At 41.7% G+C, this 14,275-nt stretch overlaps 1 protein-coding gene across 3 annotated transcripts in view; it reads left to right on the top strand.

The window, feature by feature from the left end:
* Window positions 1-7,291: 7,291 nt before the first annotated feature.
* LOC105020627 (trans-2,3-enoyl-CoA reductase-like) overlaps window positions 7,292-14,275 on the top strand; it is a 46,050-nt gene continuing 39,066 nt past the window's right edge. For 2 of the 3 annotated variants that reach the window (XM_020043477.3, XM_020043476.3), the window contains exon 1: window positions 7,293-7,556. In XM_020043477.3, the coding sequence (XP_019899036.1) occupies window positions 7,386-7,556 (171 nt within the window). In that variant the 5' untranslated portion in view covers window positions 7,293-7,385. Of the gene's footprint in view, window positions 7,557-14,275 lie in introns of all 3 variants that reach the window. The other variant, XM_020043475.3, reaches the window with a different exon arrangement.

Raw genomic sequence — 14,275 nt, 5'->3', positions numbered from 1 at the left:
TTCAGTTGGCTAGGTTTTATGAGGGCCCTGTCTGAAATGCTAGGGTGGCCCTGCCAACGCAGCGGAAATAGTAGGGTGGTGTCTGTCTGCTGGGACACGTTGGATGTTGTTAGAGTAGTGGTAGGTGTTAATGGAGGAGGTTGGAGGTCCTCCTCAGCCTGGCCCGGTGGCGACGTGTCATCTGAGATTAGCCCCACCGGCCTCAGTGTGTGGTCCTAATGCGCTACAAAGAGATGCTAATGACACGAAGTGACTCAAATGTTAATTGGAACGGCTACTCCCCCCCCCCGCCCCCCCCGTCCCCGGCTCTAGTCTCCATCTCCTACCACTCCCCAGTATGGTTCCAGAAGAAGCACCAGTCAGAGGTGGCTGCAAGTTCCAATGACTATGCGTGGGACGGTATTTGGGTCCAGTTGGTTCGGTGTAAACTGCCATGTACTAATGACAAGTCAAAACATCCCCAATTCTCCCTGGCCCAGGAGTAGCCTATTCTACTATAGTAGTTCTATTGACTTGTTGAGTGGGCCATGGTATGATCATGAAAATGACCTATCAGCTCAGTCGACGTGGCCCTCGCAGTTCTGATGGAGCTTTCGGAAGTCTGTCCATTGACTTCAGAAAACCTACACCACGCAACGACATCAGTCAGAATCGGTACCAGTGGAGATGGGGGAAGTCCTGGCTGAACTGAAGTGTAACCTTTCCCTGACGCCGTTGCCCCTCGGCACCCTGGGAGATGCACAGTTAGTCCTGATTACTCATATCTTCATGCCAACTCTGGCACTCATTAACATTTTCAAAGGAGCGGGGGGGGGGGGGGGGGTAGGGGGGATAGGGGGGCAGGCGTCATGGCCACAGGTGTCACGCTGGGCAGACTAACACCGCTCGTGTGGGTCCCCACAGCCTTGCCCCCACCTCTAGCCCCCACCACAACCCACCTGTTCTCACTTGAGCGCTGGAGCGTCTTCAGTGGTTTGAAACATTTGGAACATTCTAGGGGGAGGTATCATTCACAGAGCAGATACCGTTCACTATTCTATCTTCCAGACGCTCATATCTGTTGTGAATCTTTACACCCTTCTGGACAGAAACGTGGCAACTCTTTCTACATTCCCTTTGACTTGTGTTGGTGTAACTGAGGGAAATTAACATGTATTTGTGAAAACACCCCCTTTGGCTGAGGGGTCTGTTGAATTGAGTCAACGTTTATGCATTGCCTTTGTTGGCAAGTAGAGGGTTAATAATCGGGTGGAGTGGCATGATAATAATCAGGATAACATCAGTTAATCCGAATACAAATGACTGTTCACTGAATACAAATGTCGACTCTCCAGTGACTCTTTGATCTTAAAGTGCAAAAAGTCTGAACTTTTCAGAAGGGTCTTGCCACGGGGTTGTACCATCTCATCTCTGGTCTGTTACGATTTACTGCAGTCACTATAACTAGAAAAATATTTTCAAGATATTTAAGCACTTTTTTGTCTTACAGAGTTGATAAAACCATTTCCAGTGAAATGCATTAGCCTATGATTTCTAGAACTCCACTCTAGATGTAGAAGGGAAAGTTTGCAATGGTGTAGAAGGATTTTGGCACCTTGGTATGGCGTACTTTGATATGGCTAAAATAAAGTATGGGAATGTCTTCGGATTCAGGAACTATAGAATGTAAGTATTTCACTAATCTGGTGCGTTGTTTGTGATCTGTGTGCTGACATCTAGTGGACACATTGGTCTGGTACCACAGAGTCCCTCCCAACCTCTATTTACAGCGGTGCTTGTTTACTGCCATCTAGTGTGGTGTTTAATGTATGGCTCTCCTACCTCTCACCATGTTTACTCCGAAACACAAAGGTAAAAACTAGTGAAGGCCATTCGAGGCTTTCTTCTAGCTGCAGGATATTATGCTAACAGCGCTAACTCAGATTTTCTTTTTCAAAATAAAAGCCATCATTGAGATATATATATATATATATATATATATATATATATATATATATATATATATATATATATATATATATATATATATATATATATATATATATAGTCTGTAAATCTAGTCTGTCATTTTATGTTTAATGTCTGTTCCAATGTTTTTCTTGTCTGTTCTTTTTTACAGATTACATTGCTAACTATATAGCCTTATACATTTCAATGATGGCTTTTATTGTGATGAAGAAAATCTGAGAGCTGCCAACATAATAATTTGCTCCTAACATAACCCTAATGAAGCCTCGTTTGGCCATCACTAGTAAAAACTAAGTCAAAACCAGCCAAAAAGATTGGAGGTTAACTGCTGTGTCTTTTCTATTACCTCTAACTATGTACAGTGGATATAAAAAGTCTACACACCCCTATAAAAATGCCAGGTTTTTGTGATGTAAAAGAATGAGACAAAGATAAATCATGTCAGAACTTTTTCCACTTTTAATGTGACCTATAATGTGAACAATTCAATTGAAAACAGACAAATCTTTGAGGGGGAACAAATGAAAAATAAAAACCATACAATAATCTGGTGGCACAAGTGTGCACACCCTCTTATAACTGTGTCTGTTTTCAGAATTAACCAATCACATTCAAACTCATGTTAAATAGAAGTCATTACACACCTGTCATCATTTAAAGTGACTCTCATTAATCACAAATAAAGTTCAGCTGTTCTGGTAGAATTTTCCTGACATTTTCTTAGTTTCATCTCAGAGCAAAAGCCATGGTCCGCAGAGAGCTTCGAAAGCATCAGAGTGATCTCATTGTTGAAAGATATCAGTCAGGAGAAGGGTACAAAATAATTTCCAAAGCATTAGATATACCATGGAACACAGTGAAGAAAGTCATCATCAAGTGGAGAAAATATGGCACAACAGAAACATTACCATGAACTGGACGTCCCTCCAAGATTGATGAAAAGACGATAAGAAAACTGTCCAGGGAGGCTTCCAAGAGGCCTATAGCAACATTAAAGGAACAGCAGGAATTTCTGGCAAGTACTGGCTGTGTGCTACATGTGATTACAATCTCCCGTATCTTTCATATGAATGGGCAATGGGTAGGGTGACAAGATGGAAGCCTTTTCTTACAAAGAAAAACATCCAAGCCTGGCTGAAGTTTGCAAAAACAAACATCATGTCGCCCCAAAGCATGTGGGAAAATGTGTTATGGTCTGATGAAACCAAGGTTAAACCTTTTGGTCATAATTCCAAAAGGTATGTTTGGTGCAAAAAACAACACTGCACATCACCCAAAGAACCCCATACCCACAGTGAAGCATGGTGGTGGCATCATCATGCTTTGGGGCTGTTTTTCTTCAGCTGGAACCGGGGCTTAGTCAGGGTGGAGGGAATTATGAACAGTTCCATATACGAGGCAATTTTGGCATAAAACCTTCAGGTGTCCGTTAGAAAGCTGAAGATGAAGTTCACCTTTCAGCACAACAACGACCCAAAGCACACATCCAAATCCACAAAAGCATGGCTTCACCATAAGAAGATTAATGTTTTGGAATGGCCCAGCCAGAGCCCAGAACTGAATCCAATTGAACATCTATGGGGTGATCTGAAAAGGGCTGTGCACAGATGTCCTCGCAATCTGACAGATTTGGAGCCCTTTTGCAAAGAAGAGTGGGCAAATATTGGCATGTCAAGATGTGCCATGCTAATAGACTCCTACCCAAAAAGACTGAGTGCTTTAATAAAATCAAAAGGTGCTTCAACAAGGTATTAGTTTAAGGGTGTGCACCAGCGCTTGACATAAACTTTTTTACTCACGAGCCACTGTGGTTAGTGGTTTTCCAAAGTTACTAGCCACTCAACATTTTCACTAGCCAACATTTTGTTGTTGGGGAATTACGTTTTATTTGATAAAATGTGACTATGGTATGCTACATCTTAGCCTGTCTTGTTCACTTGTCCAGTCAGTCAGTATTAGGCAAAGGTGGTACCCCACTCTACCGGACACCCCTCTGTGAAATACTTTATATAATGTGGCTACACACTTGAAAAATACAACTATTATAGTGTTAAATCTGCCCTGTTGTCTATGTCCACTTGTGCAGCTAATGCACGCTACCATGTCCTCCCTAATATGCACCAAAATATGTAAGTAATATATTTTTTTTTAACGTAACCTAGAACTATTAACATATCATTTAAGAATAAATCTGAAATCACCCATCAGCTTTATAATTAATCGCAGTCAATATTATTGTCGTCTATTTTTGTTATTCTATTTTCTTGTAAATATAGACTAGTTTCTTCGCCTTGACGCCACATCCCAATCTCCCTCGATTTCCTTCAGTTGTACTAGGCTCTGCTGCTGTCGCTGATCCAGTGTCTTCACGTTCATATATTTATATTGTTAGTAACTTAAATACGTTAATTGTTTTTTTTACGTATTGCATATATAGCCTAAGGTTCTAGGTGATACGTACATACCCTAATCTGATGGTCTTTTTCAGTCATCTTTGTTTGTCTCGCGATCTCTCTTTAAAAACAAATCTGTAATTTTAGACTATAGAAGTCACCGGAAAAGTTTTTAAAATGTTTTGCAGATTAGATGTAGTTTTTAAGTTTTAATGGAATATTTTGATATGTTTGGGTGTGAAAGAAAACTAGGATCCACATTACGAATCTCGAGATCCGCGTAATCTGGACCGGTGTGGTCCTGTATGCATGCCACATTTAATTTACCATAAACTGTATTCTGCCGCAGTCTCCAGAAAACAAATCGACTCGCCCAAGCTCATTAAAAATAGCCAAATTTTATAAGAAACACTCTCCATCTGACAACATTCAATATGGAAAAAGTTTCGTCCTACTGTCATTTTAGCTGCAGTGTTTTGTTGGTATTTTATAGACTTTTTATATCCACTGTATATATGTATTTCTAAATAACCATTACATTTATTTAGGATATTTCTTTTTACTATGCTGTCAATCAGTGACAATTTAGTAACCACTCCCTCTTCAATCAGCGATGATTGGAACATGGTATGTTCAAAGGAAGACATGGTGACATTGTATAATTCCCACCAACTTGCGAAGGCCCTGCTTTCCTGAGGCACCAGTGTTGAATGTTGACAGGCTTGCTGCATTTAACACAGAGTAACAATAAACACATTTTAAACTGTAATCTTGTTCCCGACACTTCTGTCACACGAATAGTACCTTAGTCCTCATTTCCCTTTTTCTTTTAAACCAATTGAATCACAAGCACCTCTGTCTTCTACGATCTACTACGGTTTAGCCCAGCACTGGTTCCCCTATTTACTGCACATTGTTATTCCTTTTTCTTATGCATAAAATAAGTGAACCGCAAAAGGTTAGCATGGCGTGTTTGGGTGGGCATTGATGTTCTCTTGCAAAGCCTCTGCCACAGAACGGCGATGCAGTTCCCGTCATGTGACAGGTTAGATCCTGACATGAAATAAAACAGTTCTCACAGTAATAGGTGAGTTAAGGCCTCCCACTGGCATGTCAGCTGGTGACGTTTGCTGTGACGAAACTGAGAGGAAAGTACACCCAATAAGACCCATGCACCTCCTGGTAGAGGGTGAAGTACAACCAGGGTATTACCTCAGTCTCATCTCACTGAAAGTGAACCTGGTTCAAACACACCGACATCTTTGATTATTAAAAGACTGGCATCCCGATATTATCCAAGCACTATGCTGAGACTGAGTGCTACAGATGGCCACTCAGTAAATATAAACAAGAGAGAACGCCGATGTTAATTAAACAGCTGACACTGGCAAAACAACTATGTTTGTTCCCGGCGGATCGTTAAAGTGTAGCCCCATGAATAAATGTCTCCCCCGGAGCCACCACCAACAGCCTCCGTCAGACACAGAAACCCTATGTCTCTTCCTATGCCTTAGTATAGATAACCCATCCGTGTACGCCTTAGGTATTTATTTATTTTTTTGCATGGCTGGGAAAGGCTTCAAGGTAGCCGTGGCACCAGCTGTAAATCACTCTAATTGGCCGCCCTGCCTTTCTATCTGAAATAAACAGCGGCGAATGTAACGGGCCCGTTGCCCGGGAGCCATGGCGACAGCTGTCCCCGTCTAATGCAGGTTGTTATCCTGATGCCATCCGCCAAATTATGCAGCGATTCTGGTGGGGCAGCGTGAATCGATCACAATCATGTCACGCTGTGTTTCCTTTGCAACATCTGCTCCTGTGCATCTGAATAACTCCTCTTCGAGGCTTTGTCGAGCTAGCTCCAAGATGGGGCTAAACACTCGAAATGCACGCCGTGTGGGAAAACACAATCGTCGTGGTTGAGTCCTAGACTTTCTCCAAGCGCGTCAGTTCAGTTTCTGAATATTACTGCTATTACTGCTGAAGCAACAGCCTAAGCGGACTTGACCCAGATGAGTTAAGTCATTTTGTTTGTTTCCGGAAAATAATGAAAATTAATTTATGCTTTACCTTCCATGCTTACCTAAGTTGCTTCCATGCATCATAGGTGGGTAATAAAAAATATGTTGCTTTTTTTTTTTACATTGTATTGTATTGTGTGATATGTTTTTCAAAAGCTTTGTACACTTATCAGGTTTATAAGGCCTACCATCTAAAATGTAAAATCTAAATAGTTTCCCCTTCTGATGAGGTAAAAAATATCCACAATGTTGAGGGTTTCCAAATGTGAGTGATGTTAAACCATTTTGGCAAAGCTTGAGATTCCCATATCCCTTTTCACTCAAACTTCCCCTGGCAGACAGTGTTGGATACCCCTTCATCAGGCAGAGGACCATTTCTAAAATACTTTGCCAAGTAATCCCTCAGGTGTGGTTCTCTGATCAATACTGAAGCCTGTGGCTGTGGAGTCCTCACGCTGCTGAACGCTGATGTTCTACATACGCCTCATGTTTATATAATGACCTCGCTCTCCTTCTGTGGCGCCGTAGTTTGAGAGTCAAGTTGTTTGTCTGTTGCTTCATCTGTCACATCCATCCATCTGCCGACCGCTAAATATGTTCCTATCAGAGGGGCTAAGCATTTATAAACTCTACCCGTCAGCGTTAGAAACAGTGTTTGAAGAGTGGCCCTCACTGTCAAGACTTAAAGCCCTGAGCAGCCACACAAGATAAGCAGCCACGCATCTTTCCCTCAAAGCAATGTGAAGTGTAGAAAAGAATAAACAGACCCTCCACCAGCCATGTTTAAATATAGCCGTTGATTAGATGGACATTGTTCTTTGTCTGGGCTTCTCAGATTAGACCACTTACAGAGGCATGTATCTTTGTGTCCCATGATAGCATTTCACGCCACCAAGCTATTTAAGAGAGAGGTTTATTTTCCAAGTCTGCGCGGTGTCCTGGGCAATACAGCTGAAGGGCGGAATCTGTCTTGTTCTCTCTGTTGTGGAAAGGAGGTGAAAAGATGTCTCAGACACACCGAGATTCTGGCAGAACCTTTCAGGGAATCCCACAGGCCATGGCCAATGGAAGAGGTTCCCAAGGACTGCACTTCTCCCGGGGAAACAAGCTGGGGTATATGGAGGTGGAAATCCTGGACTCTCAAATGGGAAGGTCCCCATATGTTATTGATAAGGTAAAAAGCAATGTTTGTGGTTGTGTGTGTGTGTGTGTGTCAGCATACAGAGAAATGTGTGCGTGTGTGTGTGTGTGCATGTGATTGGGCATTTAAATGAAAGGATTTAAGGGCATACAGACACTTTTCAAAACAGAAGTAAATAGATTAAACATAAAATGAACTTTGCATATTGCTGTTAGACCTGATACATTTCAGTAGCCAAACCTACAAATGCCTAGTAAAATCAAATACTGAATTGAGCCCAGTTCTTGAACCTTTTGGCATTGCTGATGAGTGTGTGTTGCTTTTTATTCAGTCGCATTAAAAGTTACTGTGGCCTGTTGTGTAATTCTGTGTTGCATGTATGTATGTGTGTGTGTGCGTGTGTGTGTACGTGCGTGCGCGATTGCATGCATTTCCTTCAGCCTTTTAATTCCAACAGGGTCTTTTTGTTCACCATCAGTGTTGGCAGTACATCCCTGCTGTTAATGGTACAAGGGAACGACGCTGTCTGATAATGGCACGGGAATATCGCCCCCCCCCCCCCACCCCCTCTCCTATTACTAGTAAAACGTCACTCTCAGTGCCAATGTGAGAGAGTGAGCGATTGCGAGACTGAGAGGATGAAGGATTTTATGACCTGGTTGCCAATAGCACCCTGAGTCGCCTGTGCCGGACGTCACTTTATTGAGTCTCCCTCGGTAACAGAGCCAGTGCCCCGCCTTTATCGGCTGTGCAGCAACTTGATTTGCACAGGTAACGGTTGCTAGGTTTACCTGACACCACTGGATTAAACCGGTTCGATGAGTTGTCACTCCGTCTTCTCCGCGAGCCCCAGATTGGCGTCTTCTGTGGTTAAGGCGTTGCCTGTTTCCCTGTCAATCACATTTCAGTCCTCTTCAGTACAGTAGGCCTATGTCTAAAACCATAGGTTAGTCTGAGTGGAGGCTCATTCTTTGTGAAACTGATTTGTGATTATTCAAATCAAGTGGACTTGTTGCAGGTCAACTATTAATCTGAGCTTGTTTGACAATCGTAGAAAGATACTCCATGACAACGCTCTCACAGGTGATGGAGCGGTCTTACGCCATCATTTGTAGCGTGGATATCGTCAACACAGATTTTCTGGTATCACACTTTGGCTACTGCCTCAGGTGGCTTCGGTGAAACTAACTAAATTACATGTACTAAATGAACTTTGATTATAAGCACTTACAAATGTGTAACAAGGTACATATGTCATGGTACATATTTTAACCCTAACCCTAATTTGAAACGTTTTGGAAGACTGTTAGTCTGTCTTCCTGTAGGTGTCTGTTTTACGTGTGTATCACTTCAACATAGAACCTTTATAATGCATCTTTAAGTCCATAAATACGTTCGGACACACCCCTTTCACTGGAATGGGCAAGTGTGTCCAAACCTGTGACTGGTTCTGCATGTAATTAAACTGTGAAATGTCATATCTGTGAGGAAATGGTCTCACAGAATGTTCCACAAAAAACACAAATCCCCGAAAGTCTGAACCATTGAAATGAACAACATCTAAACAAAAGGCCTACAGTAGGTCTAGACCACTGCTCATTCCTTCCACTACTATCTTAGGTTTTGATGCCCACAGTAAACCCCAGCCTCTTCCGACATCTGCTCAGATGGAATATTGATCATCCGCACTTGAGGCAAAGACCCCCCCCCCCGTAACGTTGAAGGCAGATGGTTAGTGAAGTGCTAAGGTGGGTGAGGAAGTGCTAGCCACCCACGGCAGAGGGAAGTCAGAGGCATTCAGATAATTAATGTTTGTCTCCCTCCGGTGGCTGACTCCTGGGAACACTGTGATTAATCAAGCGCGACGCCCCCTGAGGCGGTGCTGCGGCCATGCCGGGGTGACAGGTACTGTTCCGAGGAAAGCGAGAAGGGAGGGCCAAACATGGCACCGCGTCTCTTATCTCACATTCAGTCCAACACTGCGGTCTCATTCTGTGGTCCCACCTGGCAGGTTTTGACTTATGCAGTTGCCGTTTGGTCTAAATGTATCGCCCACACGGGCCTTACATTTAGACTAGTAAAAAGTTAAAAGCATTCATTTGCGAGTGTTAATGGATTTCTGACACGTCAGCCGGTGTGGAAAAAAAATCACGTTACACCGACCAAATTGTGTGTTTAATACATAAGAAGGAATGGTACAGTGTTCAGACAAGTGTATTTAATTTACAAGACTGGAGAGATGTTGAGGATTGATTTGGTTGGAGTGAGAGAGAACCAAGGAGACATTGTTGGCAACCAGTAGACATTGTTATTGTATTAGGTACTTTGCATAAATGTGTTTTAGGAGACACTCATCCAGAGTGATTTACAGGAAAAATTAGGGCTAAGTGCATTGCTCAAAGGCACGACGAGAGATTTTTCCCCTCTGAGATTTAAAGAAAAGATTTGTCAGTTACTGGCTCTGATGCTCATGTCCACAAGTTGGAACTAACATCTTTATGTTCTTGCGGAAGTCGTTAATTACCCATGAATCAGTTACTAATACACAGTACAATTCATATTTTTCACTTTATGGTTTACCTTTTGGTAGTGCAAATGTAAGGTCATAAAATGCACACAGAGATGTATTTTAGGTAGTTGAATATCCATTTCTTGGTTGAGCTGGCTAAAACATTTTATTCTATGTTTAATAATTAGTTTTATGAAGCATTTGTACACACCAAAATAGATATTCATATGTACTATAAAGGATCAAGTTGTGGAAGTAACTTTCCTATATCTGAGTGGTATAAAAATAAATTTAGACCCATGTTGTTCCTTTACTGATGCTTTTATTAATAATTGAACCTCTGCATTCAAAAACAACAGGATATGCCTATCCAAAGGGCTCCTCTAAAGTTTGTGTCCGCTGAGTGTAACTAAGGTGGTAATTTGTAGCCCGAAAACAGTTTGGATCTGACATTTGATTTTATGAGAAAAAAACTTGCAGAAAAATCATCAAACGCACAATGAAATTTGATGTTACGAAGCAAGTGAGCTCATACTATTGGGATTTTTAACACCAGCTTCGGGAAAAATTACTTAACAGCATATTCCTCAGAATTTTCTGAAGGTAAGACAGATGTTTCTATCATCAATATACAGTGGATATGAAAAGTCTACACACCCCTGTTAAAATGCCAGGTTTTTGTGATGTAATAGAATGAGACAAAGATAAATCATGTCAGAACTTTTTCCACTTTTAATGTGACCTATAATGTGAACAATTCAATTAAAAAACCAACTGAAATCTTCGAGGGGGAAAAATGAAAAATAAATTATAACTTATTACTGGGGATGTGGCTGTGTTCAGAATTAACCAATCACATTCATACTCATGTTAAATAGAAGTCATTACAAACCTGCCATCATTTAAAGTGACTCTGATTAATAACAAATACACTTCATCTGTTCTAGTAGGATTTTCCTGACATTTTCTTAGTTTCATCTCAGAGCAAAAGCCATGATCCGCAGAGAGCTTCCAAAGCATCACAGTGATCTCATTGTTAAAAGATATCAGTCAGGAAAAGGGTACAAAATAATTTCCAAAGCATTAGATATACCATGGAACACAGTGAAGACAGTCAAAATATGGCACAACAGAGACCAAGAACTGGACGTCCCTCCAAAACGTATGAAATGACGAGAAGAAAACTGGTCAGGGGGCTTCCAAGAGGCCTACGGCAACATTAAAGGAACAGCAGGAATTTCTGGTAAGTACTGGCTGTGTGCTACATGTGACGACAATCTCCCGTATTCTTCATATGAATGGGCTATGGGGTAGAGTGTCAAGACGGAAGCCTTTTCTTACAAAGAAAAACATCCAAGCCTGGCTGAAGTTTGAAAAAACAAACATCAAGTCCCCCCAAACATGTGGGAAAATGTGTTATGGTCTGATGAAACCAAGGTTGAACTTTTTGGCCATAATTCCAAAAGGTATGTTTGGCGCAAAAGCAACACTGCACATCACCTAAAGGACACCATACCCACAGTGAAGTATGGTGGTGGCATCATCATGCTTTGGGGCTGTTTTTCTTCAGCTGGAACTGGGGCCTTAGTCAGGGTGGAGGGAATTATGAACAGATCCAAATACCATAATAATAATAATTAATAATAATTTTGGCACCAAACCTTCAGGTGTCCGTTAGAAAGCTGAAGAGGAAGTTTACCTTTCAGCACGACAGCGACCCAAAGCACACAACCAATTCCACAAAAGCATGGCTTCACCAGAAGAAGATTAATGTTTTGTAATTGCCCAGCCAGAGTCCAGACCTGAATCCAATGAAACATCTGTGGAGTGATCTGAAGAGGGCTGTGCACAGGAGATGTCCTGGCAATCTGACAGATTTGGAGCGCTTTTGCAAAGAAGAGTGGGCAAATATTGCCATGTCAAGATGTGCCATGCTAATAGACTCCTGTAATAAAATCAAAAGGTGCTTCAACAAAGTATTAGTTTAAGGATGTGCACACTTATGCAACCAAATTATTGTGAGTTTTTTATTTTTCACCCTCAAATATTTCAGTTTGTTTCTCAATTGAATTGTTCACATTATAGGTCACATTAAAGGTGGAAAATGTTCTGACATGATTTATCTTTGTCTCATTCTTTTACATCACAAGAACCTGTCATTTTAACAGGGGTCTGTAGACTTTTTATATCCACTGTATGTACACCCGAAATAATAATGTCAGCAGGTCAACTGAGCTTGGCAAAGCCTCTGCTGTCATTGTTTTCCAAAGCATTTACAAAGATTAAGGACTATTCTTAGGAAATGGCAATTTTAGTTTGTTTTACTGACAAGCCAAATCCATTACCATACCATAACCCCTTACACGAAAAAGATGTCCGCAAAATAAATGGGAGCTTATCATGTTATCAAGTTACAGGGTTCCTAGCAAAACTTTCAAACTCCTTTTGCTGCTGCAGTGCTACCTCAGTGGGGCAGGATTTTATGAAGTATTTTCTCCAGGGCTTTGGAGCACATCCCCGGTGGAAATCATCTGGAGAATATCTCTCCTTGATGTATACAATGCAGAAAAAAAGAAGCTATTTCTTGCCGGCTGTCTACAGTACCACTCAACATAAACTATTCGAGTGGTACCAGTCACATTAATATTCTAGCTGTCATCGCATTCTGTCTTGTGGGCTGAGCCTCTACCCTTCGCTATACGTGGAAATTGTTCAGTCAACAAGCACCATGCAAAACCTACATTTTCCTTTGTTGGATGGCTGGATAATATTAGTTTATAAATGCGGAGCTAGCTGGGAGAAATGGCATTATCGGTTTACACAGTATAACCACTGTTTGAAAGATCCGGTGAAGAGAGATGAGTGTCTGTGTACCTTGGCTGGGATTCATTCAAACCTGTCATTGTAATGTTTTTCACATTATTATTTTTTTTGATCCTGTGTCCACAGAGTTCTAAATATGTGAACTGAAAGCGTACCATTGGGGCAATAAAGGGGTTCTACAGTACCCAAGGGCACTCGATCAGTTTATTCGACCACTGGAAAAAGAGACAGCTGGAATGCTACCATGCAAAGTTGATCAAACTGGGCCCCAGGAGAAAAGAGATTCTTGGGACCACAACCACCAGTTCACTTTCTGGGGTCCCACGGGTTCTAAAGGTTTGTGAGTGTACGTGGGTAAGTGTGCGTCTGTCATAGGTGCTAGTATGTGTGTGTGATCCGGTATAGGCTGGAGAGTAAAAGACATGTTGTATCATGGGATTGAGCCCCGCCTCCTTTGGATTCTTGAAGACTGCGGGGAAGAACCGGCTCTTCTTGTCCCTAGAGAACCTCTGTCTTCCGGACAACTGGACTCTCAGCATCGGATCCTCACCATGAAACTCTGTAATTCCCAGTGTCAAGCTGCACAAATCCTATTGGATAGAGAGAAGATAGGAAGAGGGGTGGCGAGGAGGTGAAGTAACAGGAGTTTGTTCATTTCTACCTGCCGGAGCCTTGGGGGGAATCTTTCCACAGATGTCGGATTAATCGGAAAATAGCGGTTACGTTTCTATTGCGTAACCTGTAATGCTTCGGTGATACAGATTGAATACAGCCCTAAGCTCAACGTCTGTCACTCTAAAGCGGCTTATTTCTCTAAGGTCACTGAAATAGATTAATAGATGACACATTTGAAATAGAGAAGCTGGTCTATGAGCAGTAAGGTGACTGAGATATAGAGAACTGCTTCGAAGAAGGCAGACCGTTGTTTGCAATGTAATCTACTTACGGTTTCCAGCTGATGGATCATGTCGTTCTGGTTACAGCAACGGACAGCAATGACATCAACACATCATTTAAAAAACATGATAGACATTGTCTGAATATACAATTTTAATGCTGTATAAATGGCTGTGATGCATCGGGGGGAAAAGTCAGCCTCAGCTACGGGTATATAAATAATTCAATGGGTGTTTGTAAAGGAAGGTGATAATGAAGTTGTTTTTATTCTGTCTATGGGAATTTTCTTTGGGAACTCATCTTCAGCTAAACTGCAGCAAAGAATATTTGATAAGTGTGACTGTTAAATCAAAGGTGGCTTTTTAAGGTGTTTTTGGCATGATCCTTGTAAATTAGCATAAGATTGAACCCTCATAGGTTGTTTCTGCCCAAAGTCAGTGACTCAGGTAATGGCTTGTAGGATGCCTGTTAAGACGACCATCCACTGCACTCACCCTTTGTTATTTGATAGCCGAACAGTCTT

The sequence above is a fragment of the Esox lucius genome, chromosome 24, assembly GCF_011004845.1.
Source record: "Esox lucius isolate fEsoLuc1 chromosome 24, fEsoLuc1.pri, whole genome shotgun sequence".
NCBI lineage: Eukaryota > Metazoa > Chordata > Actinopteri > Esociformes > Esocidae > Esox > Esox lucius.
This window is presented reverse-complemented; position numbering and strand designations above follow the sequence as displayed.